Source organism: Desarmillaria tabescens (genome assembly GCF_030435595.1).
Source record: "Desarmillaria tabescens strain CCBAS 213 chromosome Unknown EV420scaffold_1, whole genome shotgun sequence".
NCBI lineage: Eukaryota > Fungi > Basidiomycota > Agaricomycetes > Agaricales > Physalacriaceae > Desarmillaria > Desarmillaria tabescens.
Window position 1 is genome coordinate 1425512 of NW_026848300.1, and position 19632 is coordinate 1445143.

Genomic DNA, 19632 nt, shown 5'->3' on the forward strand with positions numbered 1-19632 from the left:
TACTGTCTGCACTCTTCGGTCCACTACCCCTTCTTCCCAGAAAGCTAATGACAGGTAAGATGAACGTCTTTCGTGCCTTCAAGGACATGCCTCGCAGCGATGTCGTCCTCGGTCGCGTGCTGCGCTCCGGCACTGAGGCACTAGACGGTAGGACATCAACGAAGGGTAATTTTGGTGGAAGGAGAGTCGACATGAAGGAAGCAAAAGGAAGAAAAACAAGATGGATATATGCCGCCTAGAAAAGGCGAGTGGTTCCACGGGGGTGTCAGAATGTTTGGACTGATCAGGTGGTAGTGTCGCTGCCAAGTCCAAGTCGTGACGTGGTCGCTGTCGTTGATGTCGAGGACGATCTGCTGGTTACCGTTAGCGACAACGAGCTCGACGAGGGAGAGGAAGAAAAGAGAATGATGCAGGGGAAGGAGTACATCTTATATGTTTGGACATTTTGAAGGAATTTGGTTCCAGGAGACGAGCGAATCTCCGGGTTGGATCTCGCGTGATCCTTTAGTCCCGATCCTGGGGTAATTTCACGGCATCCCGATCGGCTTCCATATCTGGAAATCCTCGGCTAATCCTCCTAATTTCAATACGGATTTCATACTGAATTGTGACTCACATGATTTCGTACCAGCATTGCAATAATGCTCAGCCTCGCATCAGAAGCCGGACCTTTGGTTTCACACATCTCACAGCTGTTTGACCCGTACCACATGATCTGAGTTAGCTGAACTCTTGACCTTTCCATCTGCTGAAACACCGGTTCTGCCAGCCGCTTCGAAGCTCGCCACTGAAACCTGTGGGAGTCGAAGCACAAGGTCACAATGCAATCAATCTAGTGAATCCGATTAAGCTACAATATATCTTTGACAGAGAGGTCCGAACCTCGAGGGGCTGGGAAGTACCTTCTCCAAGCAATCCTCTATGGATTACCATCCCGGAAGGTAAACAACATTCGTCTGAATAGCCCCTTCGCGAGACGCAAGAGTCCATACCCAGATCCCTGGTTTTCCCATACGAAGCAAGCCTGGCCAGTGCAAAGCTCATGGGAACATTTACGCGGTACAAGAGTCATTCTGTTTAATCGAAAACTTGACGTGATGTGCAAACGATCCTCGCTGAGATGCTCACAGCCTAGCCCTTGTGAAAAGATCGCAACCCAGGTTGGGAGGAATCCGAAACCACGGACAATAAAATTTATAAGAGGAACCATCACACAGACTCGAGCATTTGTTTTCGTGCCTTCTGGACTCTATTCAAAGTCCTATGGAAAGATCACAACTGCGATGTTCACACAATACAGCGAAGCCAAGGAATTTAGGAACACGGCCATTGAACGGGGCGTTCCTCCGTCAAACTGTTGGACAGATCAGTCAAAGCCTCACACGGCAATCGACCTTCAATAATGCTTATAGCGCGTTAAGCAGGAACAGGAACTCCGACTGGCGCATTCAATAGCCCACAGAGCGAAAAGCGCCGGAAGGAGATACAAAGCTGGTCATTCCGAATGTCAGATACAAACCAGGTGCCCTGACAGTGAGCGCCTGGCGTGTCCAGACAGACGCAGCGTAGGATTGATGGAATACCGATAGCCTATAGATCGTTTACCGTCGACGCCACCACACAAGAACTGAAAAGCACCCGTTTTTCATTTCGGTTTTTGAGGGTAGTTTCGTTTTCGACAAGCTTAGCCTCGGACAGCAACAAAGTCCCCGAATTACCGATTCACTTGTGTATCCCGTTCATCTGAGCGCTTGCATTCGAAGGGCGCTCAGATATAACGCATCTTCAATCAACGACGAAGCCATCCACAAAGTGACATGCAATGAGTCATAGCAGCTTCATTTCCGCAACACGAGGCGAAGAAGAGCATTACTCATAAAAATACTACCATGTCAGGGTACATGCACTGATTCATTGTATGAGAAAAAAGGTAAGCAAATGTAGCCAAAGTTGACCTAGAACACCGTGACGCACCGGGACGGTTTCCATGCTGTCCCCATGCCGGAGTAACTTGGAAAATAAGCGAGAGAATCGATCACAATGGAGCCTCCCTCGCAACCGTCCTTCGTCATGATGACCAGAAAAAAAGATGGATATACCTAATAGTAATACGTTAACGTTAACACACGCACGCCATGACCGAGGTATTTATCAAATCTCGACGCCGATGGCAACTTTTCGGTCCAAGCAATGTAAGGGTATACATTAGAACGAGAGAACTTGGAGACGGCCGTCGACAAATGCGCCATAGTCCATACGAATCGGTGTACCCACAAAATGGCGGCGATTCGGGTGACGTGCACCATGCGGAGCTATTTTTCAAGCTCCGCTGCACTCCGACTCCCGAATTTGGCGCGCTTCTCCCGAGCATCCAATATCATTTTCAAAGCTTTGAATGCGTTGAATATCCACAAAGTGACCTGCTGTTCTGTCGTTGCATAGCCCTTCTTTGCGACATTTAGGTGGCGCACGCTCTTCGGGAACGCTAGGTCGAATCTACTGATATGCTACACGTCTCGTGCCCCGGAATCCCAATAATTCAATGTTGAAACGCCGTTCACAAATATCATGCCTCCGCCTATGAATCTAGTCTCGGGACCGCTTTTTTCGTCGAGTTGCGCATCTGATAGCCATGAGAGAAGATGATCAATGGCCGATTCAATTTTAAAAACAAACTCGTGTCGCTCCATTTTACGCAGTCCGGTATTCGATTTGGGCGTCGTTAACAATGTTGGTCGGCGATACGAGGGCACTGACTGTGATAATGTGGACGACGGTGATTTTACTGGCTCAGCATAATTGTGCATGTGATGGTCGGCAATCATCTACTAGATCCCTTCATTATGGCGAAACCTGTGAGCGAATCACGCGGTACCGGTATGCCTATCTGGTTTCACTGGGCCCATAGAGCATGACGGTCTACGCGCCGCAGGCGCGGAGCAACAATTATACGTATTTGTGCGGAGCCGACGCTCACAGTACGTCTAGAGTCGGGCGGTCAACAGAATGCAAGTACTTTGTCTTGATGTTTTGACATGGATGCGCCCAGTCTTCCGACAATAAATTCCCCCGGGGGTGTATTTAGACCGGCAAGTCCTGCCTATCTGCTTGCCTGGATTCGCTCTCTCGGATATCCTGAAGTAGGCTGAAGTTCTGGAAGAACAAAATGTTTATGCGCCCCTCTCTATGTCAGCTTCTGGTAGAGCGCCCAACGAGGCTGCTGCGACCCGGACCCGTAATTCAAGGAGTTTGTGCATCAGCCCAGATCTTTGAGCCAGTATATCCTGATCCCCGTCGTATTCTCGGATACTTTGGCTCCGAGTTCCCATTCTCTTCATGCTAGTAAGCAGCGGAGAAACGTCGCTTCTTGCTCGATATTCCCATTGCCTTCATGGCTATTCTAGTTGCAATAATTGCCACCGTGTATAATGTTTGGATGTGCCCCAAATGTTCTCATCATGCAATCCTGTTACACGGTCGAGAAGCTCGACTACCAGATTTCTATCCTCCACTGCTCTTCTCACGGATACATATTCTGACACTGTGCTGCCAGGTCTCTGACGACGTCTTGGGACCGATGATTAGGCACTGACCACCGTAGGGTTCTATCGTTGGAAAGATCAAGCCCTTGTTTTGGATCGTCCATCGCGGGTGGGTCTTCTGTTGAGGAACTCGCATCAATAGATCAAACTTTCCGGGCGTCTTCGGTCTATCTAGAATAATATCTATTCACACTAGGATGGCACCTCCCTTGTCTTTCATCTCTGCCATTTGATGTGTGATTCAAACCTTAGAGGGGCAAGTCTTATCTCCCGTGAACTCCAACACCATCGTTCACAAGGTGAGTCAGGGTCTGACGCATCGATCTTCTGCTCGTCTCAGAGCCTTGATTCATTCTTACTGAAACAACTTCCCGGATCGCCAACCTCTACGACTAGCACATACCCATGACCTGGCCCCTAACTATGGTCGTACGACGCTTGAGGAAGCAGACTCATTCTGGACGGACTGTAGTTCTCTACGTCTGATAACCTGATGATACCCAATAGTGCGAACTCCCTTGATACTATTGGCACTTAAAAAGCTTTTGATTACCGGATCATAGAGCGCGACGTTCTCGGTCACACAGTGTTATTTTAAAGAAACGAACGTCCGGGGGGTCTTGCGGAGGGCCCAGGTAGGATATAGTTAGGTCTCTTTTCGTTCTTGGCAGACGGAACCATTATAGCTATCGAACTTCATCAGAAGCATTTCTATTGTTTTTTGGCGTCGTTCTTCGGCCCTTGTACCTGCAAAGGACGCCATCATAGAATCAGACTCACGTGTGACGAAACTATAAACTGTAGGAATCATACCGTTTATCGGAAGGCGTTGGATGAATTTGCGTCGGCGAAGTAAATACCGTACGAAGGTGCCAGCTGTAGCTAAGCTACACCTCTTACAGCTGTCAGACTCGAGTCAGACTGGGGGGGCGATCTTGAGACTTGAAGGTGCCTCGGCATTTTCCGGTGATTCGTGTGAAGGGTCAGGGGGTCACCGCCGGGTGTGAGTCAACCACCTGTCAGTGTTCATTCTCTTGTATCATGGCATTGGGGCACTACGGAGGACCTTCGAAGACATTGACGCCAACGCAAGGGCCAACAGAGTTCGAGATTCTCAAGGCGTCGCACAAGTATATTTGCCCATCTGCGGGTGTTTCAAGTCATTCATTTTTGTTCACAGATTTCTTCGCGAAGATGAGGATGATGAGAAGGATTCATCATGGGAGGACAAGCTGGCATCGAAATACTACTCAAGTCTATATCGAGAGTTTGCTGTATGCGATCTGAAGCATTACAAGTCTGGAAATGTACGTCCTCTTTCTGTGAAGTATCTGCAGAAGTTGAGAATTACGATAAACAGTTTGCCTTGCGATGGAGAACTGAAGAAGAGGTGCTATCTGGTGCAGGGGAGACAACATGTGGCAACACACGATGTGTGCACCATAGCCCTGGTAGCGGCCACAAGCCTTCCCTGACGACATTAGAGCTCCCATTCACGTACTCGGAGCACGGAGAGACAAAATCTGCATTGGTAAAGGCCGTTCTGTGTAAGAAGTGTTTGGACAAGATGATGTGGAAACGGAGGAAGGAGAGAACAGAGAAAATAGAGAATTCAGAGGACAAGTCGCAACGGCGAAGCGACGACGTAGCAGAAGACAGACAACCTAGGCGAAAGCGCCACCGCGACTGTGATGTAAACGAAGGCAGCCAGCGACAGCGCCGACGTAGTTCGCGCTCCTTATCCCCTACGAGGCGCAATTCGACATGACCACATCTATTGAACAAACGGCCATACATCATGCTCACTACGCGAACTACTGATACCCAGCACCTTGTATTCCTTTCCCATTCCCGCCTCATCTACAAGACGCTGTGCAGCTTTCTTGATATCCTCCGCTCGCTCTTCTGTCTTGGCAGAGCGGATCAACATATTGACGCGCGCTTCTAACCCCATCGATATCAGAAATTGCGACTGAGGCAGGGGGCCGTAGGTGGGAACTGAGGGCTCGATGAGTTCGAGGATCGTCGCAAATGGAGAGAGAGAATACTTACCAAGATCGCCTATCGCTTCCTTGATGTAACCAAAATCCACGTTGGCGGTTAGATCACATTCGCCTGGCCGGTCAAATACATCTACTATTTGGTGACCTTTGAACGCCTACAAGTGGTATGAGGATCCCTGTACAGAAACTAGCATGCAAAACGTACGCGGAAGGAATCCCCAAACGGTGAATCGCCGCCATAATCAACTACCAAAGCGCAACCGCCAGAAGAGAGAAGCTCCCCTACTTCCCTGGCAATTCTAAATGACGCTGCTGAGACCTCTAAGCGAGAACCTTCGGGCAATTGGTCGAAGCGTAGCGATGATCTTCCGAGAAGAGTGGAAGCAGCCGTGGGGCTTGGGGATAGGACGCGACGCAATCGTGGATAAGCGGGCTCTTCTGTAGAGTCAGGCTTTGGATGTATAGAATCGACCATTATTTCATGCCACCCTTGCTTTCCTCGCTGTAAAAACTTTCTTAGAATTGATCTTATGGCGTAAGGAATTACTCACTTCAAGCATACTGACTGGCAATGCATCAAAAAACTCGTGAGCTACGAGCATAGTATAGTCACCGGATGAAGGTTTGATTTCGTCTACCGATTCGTTCCAAGCTAGGTCCCAGCCACCATTTTGCGAGAACGGGAGAAGATTGTCGTTTTGAAGTGCCCGCATGGAAGGACTTGTCTCGACAAGATGAACCCGTTTCAACGCGTTTTTTGCAAACTGCTGGACCACCTAAAAACCCGTCAATTGGTCGCGGTTGTGCAAAAGGTATGCAAAATACCCGGAGAATATCAGCCATCAGGGTTCCCCTTCCCGGTCCAAGCTCAACCAGGCGTATTGAAGGTGGGGCACCTGCATTCTGCCACTGCGACAAGAGCCAGATGGCCACGAGCTTCATGTTCGGTGCTGCTGGCTCGTCACCCACGAGCATTCTAGAGAGTAAATCAGGCCTCGCACCTCTCCGAAAACCTGACTGATTTCAGGACTAGTAATAAAGTCTCCTCGTTTCCCGAACACAGCATTGGCGGGATTCATGTAGTATCCTTCCGTTGGATGGGACAGACACAAATTCATATAACTTCCAAAAGGCATCGGCCCAACCGCCTTGTGTCTGTGAGTATTGGAAACTCTATGAAAAGCATATTTCAACACACTTTAATGTGGTCGAGGACTATCTTTTCGATTTTTGTGACCGGTGGACCCGTTGATACACAGCGGAAGAAATGTGTATTTGCATGGGTGAAAACGGGAAAGCGACGGGAAAAACTGGTCCCAAATATTCTTCGAGATTGGCATAGCATAATTGTGGCAATAGACCCTCAGTTAACAAGGCATCAGTGAACACTCCGGATGTGTTGGGAAAAAAGCTAGGCAAGGCACTTCGGCACCTCCGGTCCGACACAAGAACATAAATATCACATTGCAAGTCAAAAATCACAAATCTATGGATACGGAGAACCAATCTAGTTTTAAATTCTCCAACAATCATTCACCCACTCCACGACTGATGCCGCCATTTTCTTTCCTTGCGCAGCGCGCGTATTAATACCTACTCCAGCCGCCATTTCCTCCCGTTTCTTGATCTTGGCAGCTTGACCTTTAAGAAATGCATCTTGAACAGCATGAGCCCATTCACCAGCTTCATAAGAGTCTCTAGAGAGTTCTACACCGACCCCTTCATTGTCAAGTAGCAGGCGAAGTCCGTGCTCTTCAATAAACAGAGGCCTCGACACTTGAGATTCTTTGAGAGAATCTGCCATATCGAGTTAAAGGGAACATACCATAGACGAACGGTGTGGCCGAGTCGACGCATTCCGAGACAGTTCCATAACCCTGTAGTGACTCAATTATTTTGACTGCGCAACTTAAAATTGGAGGACTTACGAGTTTGCCGAGGAGAACGTCTGCTACTGCTGTAAGATCCGGCATGTATACGTCCCGTGGCGCCACATAGAAACCCTCAGGGAGTTCCGAATCGCCTTGTGACTCCCACTGATCTTTGGTGACGCCACACACAATAGCAATCCAAGAGGAGTCAGGGAGCAACCAAGATTCAATTTCATCCTCGGCAACAAACTCCGCAAATTCTTGAGCGGGTGTTGGTGGTATAGTGTTGAAGGATGGAAAACCAGTAGAGGGAGTTCGAGACAAACATGGAGAGCCAGATATTTTTGAAGCAGGTGGTGCACCAGGAATCCAGATATGGGAAGAGGTAGCTAGGCGAGGGGAAGCGATGGACCCAAATTCTCTAATAGATCCATCGTGTGATGGAGAATCGATAGAAACGGTATTCAACTGCAGAGGATCGTTGCCCCCAGGGTAAGATGGTGGCAGATTGACTGAGGAAATGCCAAGTCCTTGAATTGGTTTAGGCAGGTCAGCGGCGCTTGGCTTTCGGCTGTGAAGTCTGCTGGGGGATCTGCTGCCAGATCTACTAGGGGTTCGGAAAACCTGACCGCCAAAAGACACAATCAATACCTTAGTAGCTTCCGGATCATGCAATTCGGATGGTACTCCGATGGAGGACAGTAGATGCGATCGTCCTTCACGTGTATACACATACGGTGATGGCGGCCGCACAAGAAGAGGGGCGGATTTGACCATACGAGGTATACGCTTTCCGGCGAGCCGCGTTGAAGGAGGGAAGGGAACGCTCGGGTAAAGGTCCTGTGAGATATATGACTGAGATAGCTTCTTCACAATGTTTGTATAGAATCTATTGTCTTGAGCGTTGACCCAAGAAGAGGCAGGTAGAGATGGCTCTAGAGAAAATGATGGTATGGGTATATTCCCAGGAAGTTCTAGAAGAAGGTCTGCACAGCGATAGCCGGAGTGAATCTGCTCGACCAACGGCATGAGATCGGCCTCTGGGACAGGTATATCGGGGATAAAGGCATCAAGGTGGAATTGATTGGGCTGTAGCGTAGGGATCTGGTCAGTGAATGTCGTAGCGAGATAGCTGTACACCGAGTCGAAAGAAAAGTTTGTAATGAGAATGGAAGGCACGCCAGCTGTTTTCGCGGCCAAACTATGTGGAGCATTAGCAAAGAACACGAGGCAACGCAACTCTTACCATCCGAGAAAAGCGGCGTCGCTTAGGACACATCGCGCATTGACACGGATCAACCAACGGACTTCGTCATCCAATAGAGCCTTTTTGTTGCTGAGAAATTGCTTCAATACTTGCACGCTTTTTTGACGGTCGACGCGATATCTGGAGGCATCATGACAACCACTGCCAAGGCTGGAAGGATAACTACACTCACGCCAAGGGTTGAACGATGACAGGATCAATTTCGGCATAGCGGTAATGTGCCCCGACTGCGATGCTCTCGGAGAAGACGTGCTTTGGTGCTGAGGAAACGATGTATATTGTTGGTTTGGCTTCCTCCGGAAGGCTTAGTAAATGACAAGCAAACGCCGATACTCGGGTTGCATGGCCGTATCCTACACAGAATAAGCACTAAAAGGACATAGAAAGTGTAAAACGCGTACCGTGGCCTGAGCAGTAGTAAACAAACGTCCCGGACGCCATAAGGATGAACAGAATGAACAGAGAGGATGACGTCACGATTTTCGTGACATACATGTGGCGGTGGCTGTGCATACGCGGTGGTGACAGAACGTGAGGTGGCTGATCAGCAACTCTTTCTTTCGGACTTTGCTGTCTGCTCTGTTTTTAGTTTTCTTCCCTTACGCGTATCAAGGGCAACTCTAATTCCACCATGGGCAGCAGGCGGGTGCCTCTATTAAAGGCACCGCTCGACGACTTTCGCCACCAACGCCCTTCTTCGGCACCTCCAATACCCCAAAGGTCGGAGCCCTTGCAGATGCGGCCTTCTTCTGTCCTTGGTCATCAGAGAAACAACAGCGGTAACACGCGTACTCAGCAAGATAACAGCACTTCTCTGGATCTAATGGGCAGTCTGTACCAGTCGGAACCATCTGTAGTCAAGACAAGAAACGGAAGCGTATTGTCTCGGGGCTTCATCCTAAAGACAGATCATTATCCGTCAGGTATGCTTTGCATTTCTGCTACCTGACAAGTCCTTGACACAAGTAGGTCGCGCTCTCGACTTGGATTTGAATGTCCACGGTGCACCCAACTTTCGTGCGCCTCGTATTGGCAATCTCAACGTCTTCGGAGTCGCCCAGCCACGAACCCAGGGTCTTAGGGCTATTCTTTCTGTTCTTAGATGCACGCCAAACACCTCAGATCCTTCTCATGTCGTCTGGTTTTCCACCAGAGAAGAGCCCATTGGTAACATTAACTTGCTTTGACTCCTCAGCGGCTTATCAGTTTCTCTAGTATACATATCTGGAAGACCTTTTGTTTTGCGAGATGCATCTGAGCCCAAAAGGACACTCTCCCTCTCTGATCGTGCTGAAAATCTCGAGGCCATCGAGCTCAGATTGAAGAATGACATATTACATGAAGCCAGCAGGTTTGGTGGCCTCCTACTAACTCACAATGAAATGGCTACCGATAGCGGAGAAGGCGCTATATTGCCGACGTGGACAGCTGTTGACACCAATAATGTCAAGACCTCGCGCGAACTCTGGAATTTTATGAAAGAGAGTGGTTGGAATGTTGATGTTAGTCCGTACTTCTCTATGTTTGCTACAAAGCTCACGCACAGTAGTATCACCGAATACCCATTTCCCCCGATCGTCCTATAGAGGCAAGTCCCAAAGGCTTATTTGTCCGAAGGCAGAACACTAATCGCGGAACACGCAGGATAATTATCTGGACGCCTATCTACGCGTCATTAAGCAAACTGATCCTTTGCGCACATCTTTAGTGTTCTCTTGTGGTATGGGCGCAGTACGAACGACGTTCGCTATGGTTGCAGCGTCCATCGTCCGACGTAAACAACTCATATCTAAGGGCTTGCCGGATCCATATCCTGCGAAAGGTTTCCAAAGCACCAGCGGCACAAATTCAGTGGGTCTCCAGCTTCTTCGAAAAAACTGCAACTAAACTCTTTTTAGCCCCCTCATCTGGTTCGTCGACGTTGATGCTCCTTCCATCTAGATTGTCATTCATGTTCAAACTTATCAGGACACCGAGAGCCGACTTCTACAGTCTATGGAACAGGCCAACACCCAACAGGAACTCAGTAAATCTCTTTTAAGGCTCACATACCTCCTTCAGCACAGTAGGTGCTTTGCAAAATCGCCTTCCGATCAGGGTCACTGATCGAACTCCGTTCAACTTAGTCTTGCAGGACAAGAACTCTCAGTCTGCTATTGAACTTCTTATCACTCAGCCAACTCTCCTGGAAAACCTACGGAGGGCTCACATGGGTAACTACGGCATCATCCTCAGCCTATTGGGTTGTTTAGACCAGGGCCTTCAGGCAAAGAAATTGGTCGACCGCATCATCGATGCTGGTACGTGCCCGCAGGAATACTATGTCTCCTTGTGGCTGATTGGTAACTAGCGGATCATGTTACAAACTTACGTGAAGACATCCTTATACATCGTATCAAGTACTCTCTTATCAGCATGGAAGGTGAGAAGGGAGAAGTGTTGATTGAGAAGTCCAGGCGCGCGCTGGAGAAATAGTATGTTTTTTTCTCGTCCAAATTTCGGTACATCTCATCGAAACATACTATCTTTCCAGCTTCTTTATTATAGCGTTTGCGAGTTACGTTGATAGTTCGGAAGATTTTAGTGAGAGTTTCTCGGACTGGCTGAAGGTATGCTCAGAGAAATCCCTTCCCGTGATTCTAATTGTTCACCTATATCTACAGGCTCGAATAGAGATTTGGAAGTAAGTTGTGCTAGTATAAGGCTAATAGGCTCATGCTGACAGCAAGAAGTCAAGTCATGTTCTTGCGCAAGTCATTTGGGACAAGATTGAATGTGTTTGCACCTGTGAACGATTTGTCTTCGCTATCCAAGTCTGGCTCTGAGGGCAGAGCTCTGGTCCCCGGAAGGAATAACGACGTGGCCATAGCAGGAGGCCAAATTCTAGGAGATGAATTCTCGACACACGTCATAAAGGTAGTTCTAAAACCACATCGAAAATTCTCTCTGTTGAAGTGTGCAATCACAGCATCGTAGCGGTATCATTCTACGCGAAAGGTAACTCATTTCCCCCTCAGCCGATTTGCTGTACTAAATCTCAAGCCAGCACATTGTTAAAGTCCGACCAGTGGTTCAGTCAGGGGCATAGCGTTGATGATGGTGTCCGTGGGGCCATCAACTTCAGGCGAGTGCCGGGAACAAATGTCTATGCTTTGGGGCAACCAACTATCGAGGCGATTGACGAAGTTGTGGGCCGAATCAAGGATGCTCATCCGTCTGCACAAAGAGTTATCTGGATCACACTGAGGGAAGAGCCTATTATCTATATCAACGGAGCACCCTACTGTCTTCGCAGGGAAGGGTTCTCGTTACGAAACATGAAAGGTAAGACACTCATATTATTACACTTAATGAGAATCCTTGAACGGGACTGTTAGACTACGGCGGCATTTCCGCTTCTCGGCTGGAGGTCCTTGAGCAGCGCCTACGAGATGATGTCGTCTCAGAAGGACAAGCATTTGGGGGACGGTAACCTACTGACAACGTCCTGCTCTGATGCCGATCACTGACAATTTCAACAGTGTGCTCCTCCACTCTGAGACGGCTGATGGTACCGTCGTGCCGATTTGGGAAGAGGTCGAAGGTGATAATGTAGTTGTTCTCAAAGATGTCATGACCAGCCGAAAGTCGACGCAAGGGATTGAACTCGTTTACGATCGCATCCCCATCACCGCAGAGCGGCCGCCTGATTTTTCTGACCTTAGCGAGATGATCGATGTCGTGTTGCGTTCATCGAGGGACACGCCCATTGTCGTTAACTGCCAACTAGGCCGGGGACGGAGCACATTGGCCTCGATTATCCTCTTGCTCATCCGACAGTGGCTGGATTCGTGTCGTACCCCTCAAACACCTCACTTTAGACTCCAACGTACCATCTCAATGTCTACCATGTCACCGATAGAACATACTTTGTCGTCATCCAAGCGACGCCAGTCCTACCAGGTCATCAATAGTAGGTCCCTGTCATTTCATTCCTATTCCGATTTAACTTTGTTTTGTTAGACCTTCTGCGAGTGTTCAGAAAAGGTTTAGATGTCAAGAACATCGTAGACGACGCCATAGACCAATGCGATGTATTCTACAACCTTAGAGAGTCTATTGAAGAGAATCGCATCAGAGCCGAACAAGCGACGGACGAGAAACAGAAAAAGTTGCATACTCAGAAGGGTGAGTTTCAGTAGGAGAATTGCTGAGCGTATATGCTGATATCTATATTTCTCTAGCTTTGCATAACTTGAGGCGGTATTTCGATCTGATTGTGTTCCAGGCCTATCTGCAATCTACAGAGCCGGACACCATGGACAACTTTGAAAGTGTGGAGACTTTTGTGAAAAACCGACCAGGTGCGTGTTTTGCTTCAATGGCGGGATATCATGGAATTTCGTACCCCTTACAGTCATCAAGACGTTCGAGAAGGAGCTGCTTGCTGACGGTATAAATGCCCTCAAGCCTCTGGAGCAGTCAAACCTCACTCAGGGTGTCGCACATCCTGATGAGGTCCATCAAGTCGTCACCAATCGCTCCGGTAGCATTCTTTCAGCATCAACCATATTGAAGAGTGATTTCTTCTCAAATTTACAGAAGATGACGCTCCCAGAGTAAGCCCTTTTCTCATAAAGAATTTGTGCTGCGATTTAAAAGGGTATCAAAGACGCATCGAAGGATCACCCAATTTCCGTAGAATTCCACTGACGCTCTTACTCTCCTCTTCTGGCGAATCCACTCCGACGGTAGAACAAGACCAAGCATCCATTGCCCCTGACGGGAAAATGGTGTGTGGGAGGTAAGCAGTGGTTCAATTGTCACGATAAACATTAAAGTACTAACTGATTACAGCGGTATGCCGACAGTAGATGGTTTAAGGCGAGCACTCAAACGTGTAGACGCTGGGTTCGGTGGGCAGAATATGGTTTATTGGACATCTCTGCGAGAGGTTCGTGACCTCTGATATCCACTCCTTGGCGCTCACATTTTTTGTAGGAACCTGTAATTTATGTTGCGGGGAGGCCCCATGTTCTCCGTCTTGTAGACAAACCTCTCGAGAACGTAGAGTGAGTCAATTATGTACTCTCATGCAGTCCCATTCTCATTCGGTGCTCAGAGCGACAGGTGTAACCACAGCTATGGTCGAAGCTATGGAACAGAGCTTCAAGAAAGACGTCTTGCGCGAGCTGAGGATAGGTAAGGGACGTATATTGTTGCACGATGAAGTGGAAGAGAGACCTGGTGTCTTCTCCATTATACCATTATGGGAGGAGGTGGAGGAGAAAGATATTTTGACCCCTCGCGATGTATTCGACCTTATGACAGCAGAAGGCTTCAAGGTGAACCATATTATTTGTGCAAGAATTACACTCTGACTCTATCCTGTTAGCTTGACTACGGTCGAATAGCAATCGTAAGGATATAATTTGTGTGTTCGATGCTTTGTTGAGGTTTCTCTAGACCGACGAACAAGCTCCCCTACCGGATGCGCTGTCGTTGCTCTTGGAACGCGTCAAATCGGGGCTGTCAAAGGCCGGTGATTTCATCTTCAATTGCCAGATGGGGCGAGGACGAACGACTACGGGGATGGTGACTGCGTGCTTGATATCTACGATAATGAACTGGAACAGCCAAGCGAACGATATCTTATCCCATGACGAGGCTGCTGGGGTTTTCGATTCAATGGATGGCTATTCGGAGGAAGAGGTCTACAGGCGAGGTAGGAAGACCTTAGCTATCAGTGCGTTGCCCTGACAGTGAATACCGCTTCACAGGAGAGTACAAGACAATTCTTCAGCTCGTCGGTGTCTTATCACACGGCAAGGTGGCTAAACGTTTAGCGGATAGAGCGATCGACCAGATGCAAGATGTTCAAAATCTACGAAAGACGATCTACGAGTACGTACACTTTTCCTCTGGCAAAGCCTACAACTGACCATTTGCATAGCTATAAGCTGAAGGTTGACGCATGCGAGAAAGGCAGTTTGAAGGAGCGCAAATTGCGCAATGTGACCGTTAACTACCTGTAAGTTTCCCTTCCCAGTGCGATCATTGCGATCTGATGCTTAATCTGTTTGAAGGTACCGGTACGGGATGTTAATCGTGTTCGCCAACTACCTCATCGAAGTTCGGGAGAGCAAGGTCGAGATTATCTTCGCAGAATGGCTCTCTGGGCATAGGGAAATCACGAACCTGTTGAGTCGGCGTTCGCTGGACTGATTTTTTGACGTCGGATGGATAGACTGGTCTAGGGATACAGATTGACATGACTAGGGTAAATTTTGCTCGACAAGATATTAGCTCTACAGATGATGACTGCTTCCAACCATTTTGCTTTCCTGTTCATGCCCAATTGTCAATAAGAGAATCGCGCATCTCTCCTATAACGGCGGCGGAGTCCTGTCCTTGTAGCTCTGCGACCAGATCGTGAGCAGGGGTAAGAGAAAAAGAGGGCACTCCGACGTACTGAAAGCGGCTTCTATGACACTGATCTCCGTCGCGGTCGTCTCTAGACCTGTGAATGCACACCAATCGTTCACGACGAGACCTGCACCGATAACATCGGAACCGCGATTTACTGTTCCAGCCTAGTAGAGGGTTCTATAGTGTACCAAATCGACATCGATGGACGTACCACCAACGGAACTTGCAATAGACTACTCAGTTCGTCTTGGTCTTGTATACTCGTTTTGGGGTGTACCAGACCGCCCTGGTTCGTAATCGCACAGTAGCTCCCCACCAAAACGTTGTCGGCGACCGTCTGCCTGAACACCTCGACCTTGAGGACATCTGCTATGATCTCTTCTGTTTCCCGATCGACATCTGGATGAACGAGGGCGACATAATCGTTACATGCGATGACATTTCCAAGGGCAGAAAGTCGTTCTTCAACCCGCTGGACGGCGACGGCGTCTGGGAGGGAGTTGCGCAGATGTTGGAGCTCCTGGTCAGTGGTGGAGGATGGAACCAGAAGACCGTGACGATTTCCTGCAGAGAAGGCCTGTGAGAGCTGTACCAGCGACATATGTGAGTACAACACACCGGCCGTCAACCGTCCTATTATGCGCGTCCCGCCAATACTCGTGTGCACGATAGGAATGACATCTCCGAGTTCGCTTTCAAACGCTGAGTAGAAGTTTGTGCTACCTTGGATGGCGGCAAGGCAGTAGCTGTTTGTCAACTTGGAGAAGACACCAATGTCGCTGTTATTTTCGAACTGGATACCTGGACGAAGCGGCGAGAGATTATGTCAGATGCAACGATTTGAGCAAAAGGTTTGCCGTACGGGTAGCCATGGAAGAAGAGACTTGGAAATGTGGTGAGAGTTGTCGAAATTTGTAGGAAGAGGGCAAAGGGAGATCTTGCTGATCTTGGAGGAGGGTAAAGAATTTTTATCCTTTTATTTGTCAGATAATGATCGAAAGCGCGGAGTCAGATATAAATTCGGAGCCTGACCTCTTCTGACTCTACTGTTGATGTTGATGCTATAGTCACCGATACAAACCAGTTGGTTGGCATTCTGTCAAATTGTCTGCGGCTCTAATTGCTGTGCGAAGGAAATACCAGGGCTAAGGCACTCTAGCGGCAATGTCCGGAATAATCATGATTCACTGTCTCTGAGTCTTTGGGTACTGATATTTCGGTGCAAATGACAAGCACCATGACTCGCATATTGCTCCGCATTATTCGCACTAGTATAACGCTCGTGTAACACACGCCGTCATTCTGATATGCATTCAGCCGGATATCTTCGACCTAGTTGTGCCGGATTACACGGTATATTCGTTGTTCTCTCTCACACGCATTCACGACATCCCTGGGTCTCGTTGCATAGCCATAATGCATGATGCGCCGACCTTTACCGCTGGTTAGCTAGTTGTCGCCTCGAAACAGTCTTTGGTAACGAACACTAGTATCATCATCTATAACGTATCAAAAGTATCCACGTCCAAACTGATCTTGACACACTAATCGTTCTTTAATTATGCGATTTCTCGCCTTTCATCTGCTTGATGTTTTACGGCGGACTTCCACTCGTGCAGGTAAAGACGGTTGGGAAAGGACCTTGAAGATTCTCAGAATGGTACATCAAATTTCTTTTATTTAAGCTGCCTAAGCGAGATATTTTCAATTCTTTCCAGCTTCAGGCAGCACCGACAAATTAAGTCGTGAGTGTCAAGAACAAAATACAAACAAGCGCCTACAACGCGATCCTGTGATAAAATTCCAACCACGTGAATCTCTCCTTTGTACGCAAACATCCACCTCTTCGTTCGTGAAACCTTCCTCCGTCCCTCTAGTCGAGATGCTAGGTGCCCGCCTTCAGTTTCTGTATTCCTTGATCTTACCCAGACCTGTATGACACCCTTTCGTCCGAGATCGATGTGTTCAAGGCTAAACCCGTCAAATAGCCATTCGAGATACCACCTTCACACCACGACCCGATACGGCATATTAGAAATTCTCGAAGACACACTCTCAGTACACGTACTTGCTCGTGTTACGATGAGCGTTGCTCTGGGCTGAATGATTTGTAGATCCTAGCAAGATTTCATGGGATTCCGCACAAGACTATGATGCTGGTCAAACACTCACTCGCCCAACTTCACCGTATACCCCAGCGAAAATAGCGAGACACCGACGGAACTCTGCTACAGATACGCCAAGGTCAACAGTATCAAAGAAATCGAGGCGAGCAACGACATGCTGCTGTAGCTGCCATTGTCCTTACACTACTCCGGTGCACTCTGTCGCACTCTATTCTGTTTCTACGCGGTTTAACCTGGCTCACAGAAGTGCTCCGTTGATTCTGAGCTTAATATGATTCAGGCGGCTCCCACTTTGGTATTGCGCGCGTTGGGTATCAACATCTTGCCAGCACTGACATGCTTTAGGACCTACCTTATGTCGAAGATAATGACATATTTGTGCGTGTGCTTTGTCTTCGGGGATAACCTTCTCACCCGATTCGCAGGGACCCACGCTAGAGGTTCGAGACATATTAATACTTCGTGCACATTCATCTAACAGTCACAGATGCCTCCGCATATCCTCCGCAAGCGCAAAAGTGTGCGTGAAAAGTTTCATATCCGTATCACGACGTTGTCGCCTGATCATTGGCGCAGAAACTTCCTTCCCGTCCCGCATCCGAGGTAGGTGACCTGCCAGGACATGGGATGAATGAGTTTATACTCTACAAGTACTCTTTCCCCAGAATATACTCAAAAGATCACTTTTATCAACATTCCAGGAGGCATTCTGGAGACTCATTTGGAAGTGTAAAGGTACACCGTCCGCTCACTAAGTGCTTAAATGCTCAGACGAAGGCATATTCCAGCGCAAACTGAAGCGGCATCTCAGTCGCCGGGGATTATCTCAGGTTAGCATTCCATTATTCTTTATGGCCTTCTCTTCACTGTGTATGCCGTGGACTTCTGTTCAGGTAAACATTCAATATTCCTCCAAGCTAGACCTAACGCTGTTTAGGTCCCGGATGATAGAGATCTACCAATTATCCCATCGAAAATCGCATCGAGTGAATCGAGACATCTTCGGAGAAGCACCAGAAGGATCATGTCAATGAAAGAGTCAACGCCAGTGAATCTCCTTGAACTATCTCCGTCATTGGACCATCGAAAACCAGCTCCGACTCAATTGCCGCAAGTGCATCGTTCCCACTCGCAAAGCCGCATATCCGAATCTTTTGAAATCGATTTGTCGCCTATCTTAGAAGACACACCAGTATTTGAGAACGTAATATCCGTCCTTGCTGACGACGAGAAGGTTCGAACTCTGCCCACAGCACCCGGTCTGGTTTCATTCACCTTGCATGATAGGAAGAAGAGATCGGATCAGTACTTCAACCGTCATTTACCCTCAAGTCTATCTCATGCCAAGCCCTTGGTACGAATTCTCTACAAGTCAAACTGTTATCGCTGAACCACTGTCTAGACGATCAATCCGACTTGCCAAGTGGTTATCCGCCAATCCCATCGCTCATGCTGACGTTCCCTACTCCAGTAATGCCAAACTCACCCGTCTTCTCCCCACCACCTCTTCCCTTGTGTGATAATGCCGCTCTTTCAGTTAATTCGATCCCTGTGGGCCATGCTGAACCTACCTTCTTTTGTGATGGCTGTGAGCTCACACTTGATCTGTGCGAGTGCCAACCGATCGTCGACGAGCTAGGAGTCTTACAAATCCGGATTTCAAGTCGATTTTCTCATGAAGAAGTGAAGACTTGGCGGCGTTGGACTAAAAAAGTTCGCAGGAAGTTTGTCACGACTCGCCTTTGGAAGTCATTGGCTGGCTTCAAGCGGTCTACTCGTACTAAAAAACAACCTCAACCTTATCCAGAAGATATCGAGCCGCCTCACCGCGAACGAAGACATGGTATGGATCTCGAAGACATCGAAGGAAGACGGTATTCTTGCTTTGGCACTGCCGAACGTCGGAGTCACTCTTCTAGTGTTCTTGCGTCTAACGTGCAATCCTTATCTCTGTCCCGCCAAGACTGAGGAGTTAGAGTTAGTTTCACTATTTTTTCGTCCTGTTTTCGCCATTTGTATCTGCGATGGAACGTTCCTTTATTCAGTCGTGTAGAGCGATACCTTACTGTCATACTTGTATCTTCATTCCATAATCCAATGGGGCACGGTCAATGGCGCCCGCTCCATTTCCTGTGCTTATCAGTCGCTGTTCATCAGCCTTGCGGACCAAGAAAGGCCGAGTAGTACGGACCGGGGTACAGACGTTCCGAAAAACCTTGTCCACGTTGCCAAACAAGGCAAGTAAAATTAAAAAAATATAAAAATGCAAGAAAATCGTGAAAACTGTATAGTGCCTTCATTCGTGAGCATAATGTATCATAAATAAATTCGTCGAGGATGTACGAGATGTATAGAGACAAGGTAACAGGTATGAGGCCAATAGATCAATGATAGGACATTATGAGCGGGGTCTGT

General features: G+C 48.2%; 7 protein-coding genes across 7 annotated transcripts; 4 read left to right on the forward strand and 3 right to left on the reverse strand.

Moving 5' to 3' along the window:
• Positions 1–4717: 4717 nt before the first annotated feature.
• On the forward strand, positions 4718–5310 carry EV420DRAFT_1257080 (folate-sensitive fragile site protein Fra10Ac1-domain-containing protein; the record flags this gene model as incomplete). The annotated part of the gene is made up of 2 exons (XM_060466814.1): positions 4718–4849; positions 4903–5310. Coding segments are annotated over 2 exons (540 nt in total), but the record flags the coding sequence as incomplete, so codon positions are not given.
• On the reverse strand, positions 4863–6966 carry EV420DRAFT_37832 (S-adenosyl-L-methionine-dependent methyltransferase). The gene is made up of 7 exons (XM_060481891.1): positions 6744–6966; positions 6547–6693; positions 6371–6481; positions 6097–6321; positions 5751–6047; positions 5595–5700; positions 4863–5540 (listed from the first exon to the last, which is right to left on the reverse strand). Exons 1-7 carry the CDS (start codon positions 6888–6890, stop codon positions 5317–5319), a joined length of 1257 nt encoding a protein of 418 aa, XP_060339295.1. The 5' UTR covers positions 6891–6966; the 3' UTR covers positions 4863–5316.
• A 16-nt stretch (positions 6967–6982) lies between these two features.
• Positions 6983–9168, reverse strand: EV420DRAFT_1494846 (uncharacterized protein). Its single transcript, XM_060470821.1, has 6 exons — positions 9085–9168; positions 8856–9036; positions 8663–8803; positions 7474–8617; positions 7371–7422; positions 6983–7321 (listed from the first exon to the last, which is right to left on the reverse strand). The coding sequence occupies exons 1-6, from the start codon at positions 9122–9124 to the stop codon at positions 7059–7061; spliced, it is 1821 nt and encodes a 606-aa protein (XP_060339296.1). The 5' UTR covers positions 9125–9168; the 3' UTR covers positions 6983–7058.
• Positions 9169–9506: 338 nt separating this feature from the next.
• On the forward strand, positions 9507–14887 carry EV420DRAFT_1257054 (inositol hexakisphosphate-domain-containing protein; the record flags this gene model as incomplete). The annotated part of the gene is made up of 27 exons (XM_060466810.1): positions 9507–9606; positions 9650–9850; positions 9899–10185; positions 10233–10292; positions 10328–10534; positions 10625–10748; positions 10810–10983; positions 11034–11157; positions 11217–11292; positions 11347–11366; positions 11416–11599; positions 11652–11680; positions 11730–12007; positions 12061–12151; positions 12205–12635; positions 12686–12850; positions 12907–13026; positions 13080–13281; positions 13335–13466; positions 13520–13616; positions 13664–13734; positions 13785–14007; positions 14058–14081; positions 14129–14387; positions 14443–14566; positions 14616–14693; positions 14749–14887. 27 exons carry the CDS (start codon positions 9507–9509, stop codon positions 14885–14887), a joined length of 4020 nt encoding a protein of 1339 aa, XP_060339297.1.
• A 123-nt stretch (positions 14888–15010) lies between these two features.
• On the reverse strand, positions 15011–15963 carry EV420DRAFT_1633929 (translation initiation factor 6; the record flags this gene model as incomplete). The annotated part of the gene is made up of 5 exons (XM_060476253.1): positions 15011–15081; positions 15135–15255; positions 15303–15655; positions 15710–15892; positions 15954–15963. The coding sequence occupies 5 exons, from the start codon at positions 15961–15963 to the stop codon at positions 15011–15013; spliced, it is 738 nt and encodes a 245-aa protein (XP_060339298.1).
• Positions 15964–16929: 966 nt separating this feature from the next.
• On the forward strand, positions 16930–18128 carry EV420DRAFT_37983 (uncharacterized protein). The gene is made up of 9 exons (XM_060481893.1): positions 16930–17024; positions 17080–17155; positions 17206–17408; positions 17462–17512; positions 17563–17595; positions 17643–17657; positions 17705–17737; positions 17794–17820; positions 17869–18128. Exons 1-9 carry the CDS (start codon positions 16974–16976, stop codon positions 18013–18015), a joined length of 636 nt encoding a protein of 211 aa, XP_060339299.1. The 5' UTR covers positions 16930–16973; the 3' UTR covers positions 18016–18128.
• Positions 18129–18856: 728 nt separating this feature from the next.
• Positions 18857–19374, forward strand: EV420DRAFT_1494866 (uncharacterized protein). The gene is made up of 2 exons (XM_060470822.1): positions 18857–18907; positions 18958–19374. Exon 2 carries the CDS (start codon positions 19058–19060, stop codon positions 19268–19270), a length of 213 nt encoding a protein of 70 aa, XP_060339300.1. The 5' UTR covers positions 18857–18907; positions 18958–19057; the 3' UTR covers positions 19271–19374.
• The last annotated feature ends 258 nt before the right edge of the window (positions 19375–19632 follow it).

What these genes read in the sequence shown, in the direction of transcription:
- EV420DRAFT_37983 (XM_060481893.1), top strand. Translation starts at nt 16,974, where the DNA reads ATGCTAGGTGCCCGCCTTCAGTTTCTGTATTCCTTGATCTTACCCAGA. An exon ending in CCTTGATCTTACCCAGACCT is followed by an intron (nt 17,025 to 17,079) that starts GTATGACACCCT and finishes CCCGTCAAATAG; the next exon opens with CCATTCGAGATACCACCTTC. An exon ending in ATTGTCCTTACACTACTCCG is followed by an intron (nt 17,409 to 17,461) that starts GTGCACTCTGTC and finishes CCTGGCTCACAG; the next exon opens with AAGTGCTCCGTTGATTCTGA.
- EV420DRAFT_1494866 (XM_060470822.1), top strand. Translation starts at nt 19,058, where the DNA reads ATGGTATGGATCTCGAAGACATCGAAGGAAGACGGTATTCTTGCTTTG.
- EV420DRAFT_37832 (XM_060481891.1), bottom strand. Translation starts at nt 6,890, where the DNA reads ATGCTATGCCAATCTCGAAGAATATTTGGGACCAGTTTTTCCCGTCGC. An exon ending in TAGTCCTCGACCACATTAAA is followed by an intron (nt 6,694 to 6,743) that starts GTGTGTTGAAAT and finishes CACAGACACAAG; the next exon opens with GCGGTTGGGCCGATGCCTTT. An exon ending in CGTTTGGGGATTCCTTCCGC is followed by an intron (nt 5,701 to 5,750) that starts GTACGTTTTGCA and finishes TACCACTTGTAG; the next exon opens with GCGTTCAAAGGTCACCAAAT.
- EV420DRAFT_1494846 (XM_060470821.1), bottom strand. Translation starts at nt 9,124, where the DNA reads ATGGCGTCCGGGACGTTTGTTTACTACTGCTCAGGCCACG. An exon ending in ACGTTCTCCTCGGCAAACTC is followed by an intron (nt 7,423 to 7,473) that starts GTAAGTCCTCCA and finishes GAGTCACTACAG; the next exon opens with GGTTATGGAACTGTCTCGGA. An exon ending in GGCCACACCGTTCGTCTATG is followed by an intron (nt 7,322 to 7,370) that starts GTATGTTCCCTT and finishes AAGAATCTCAAG; the next exon opens with TGTCGAGGCCTCTGTTTATT.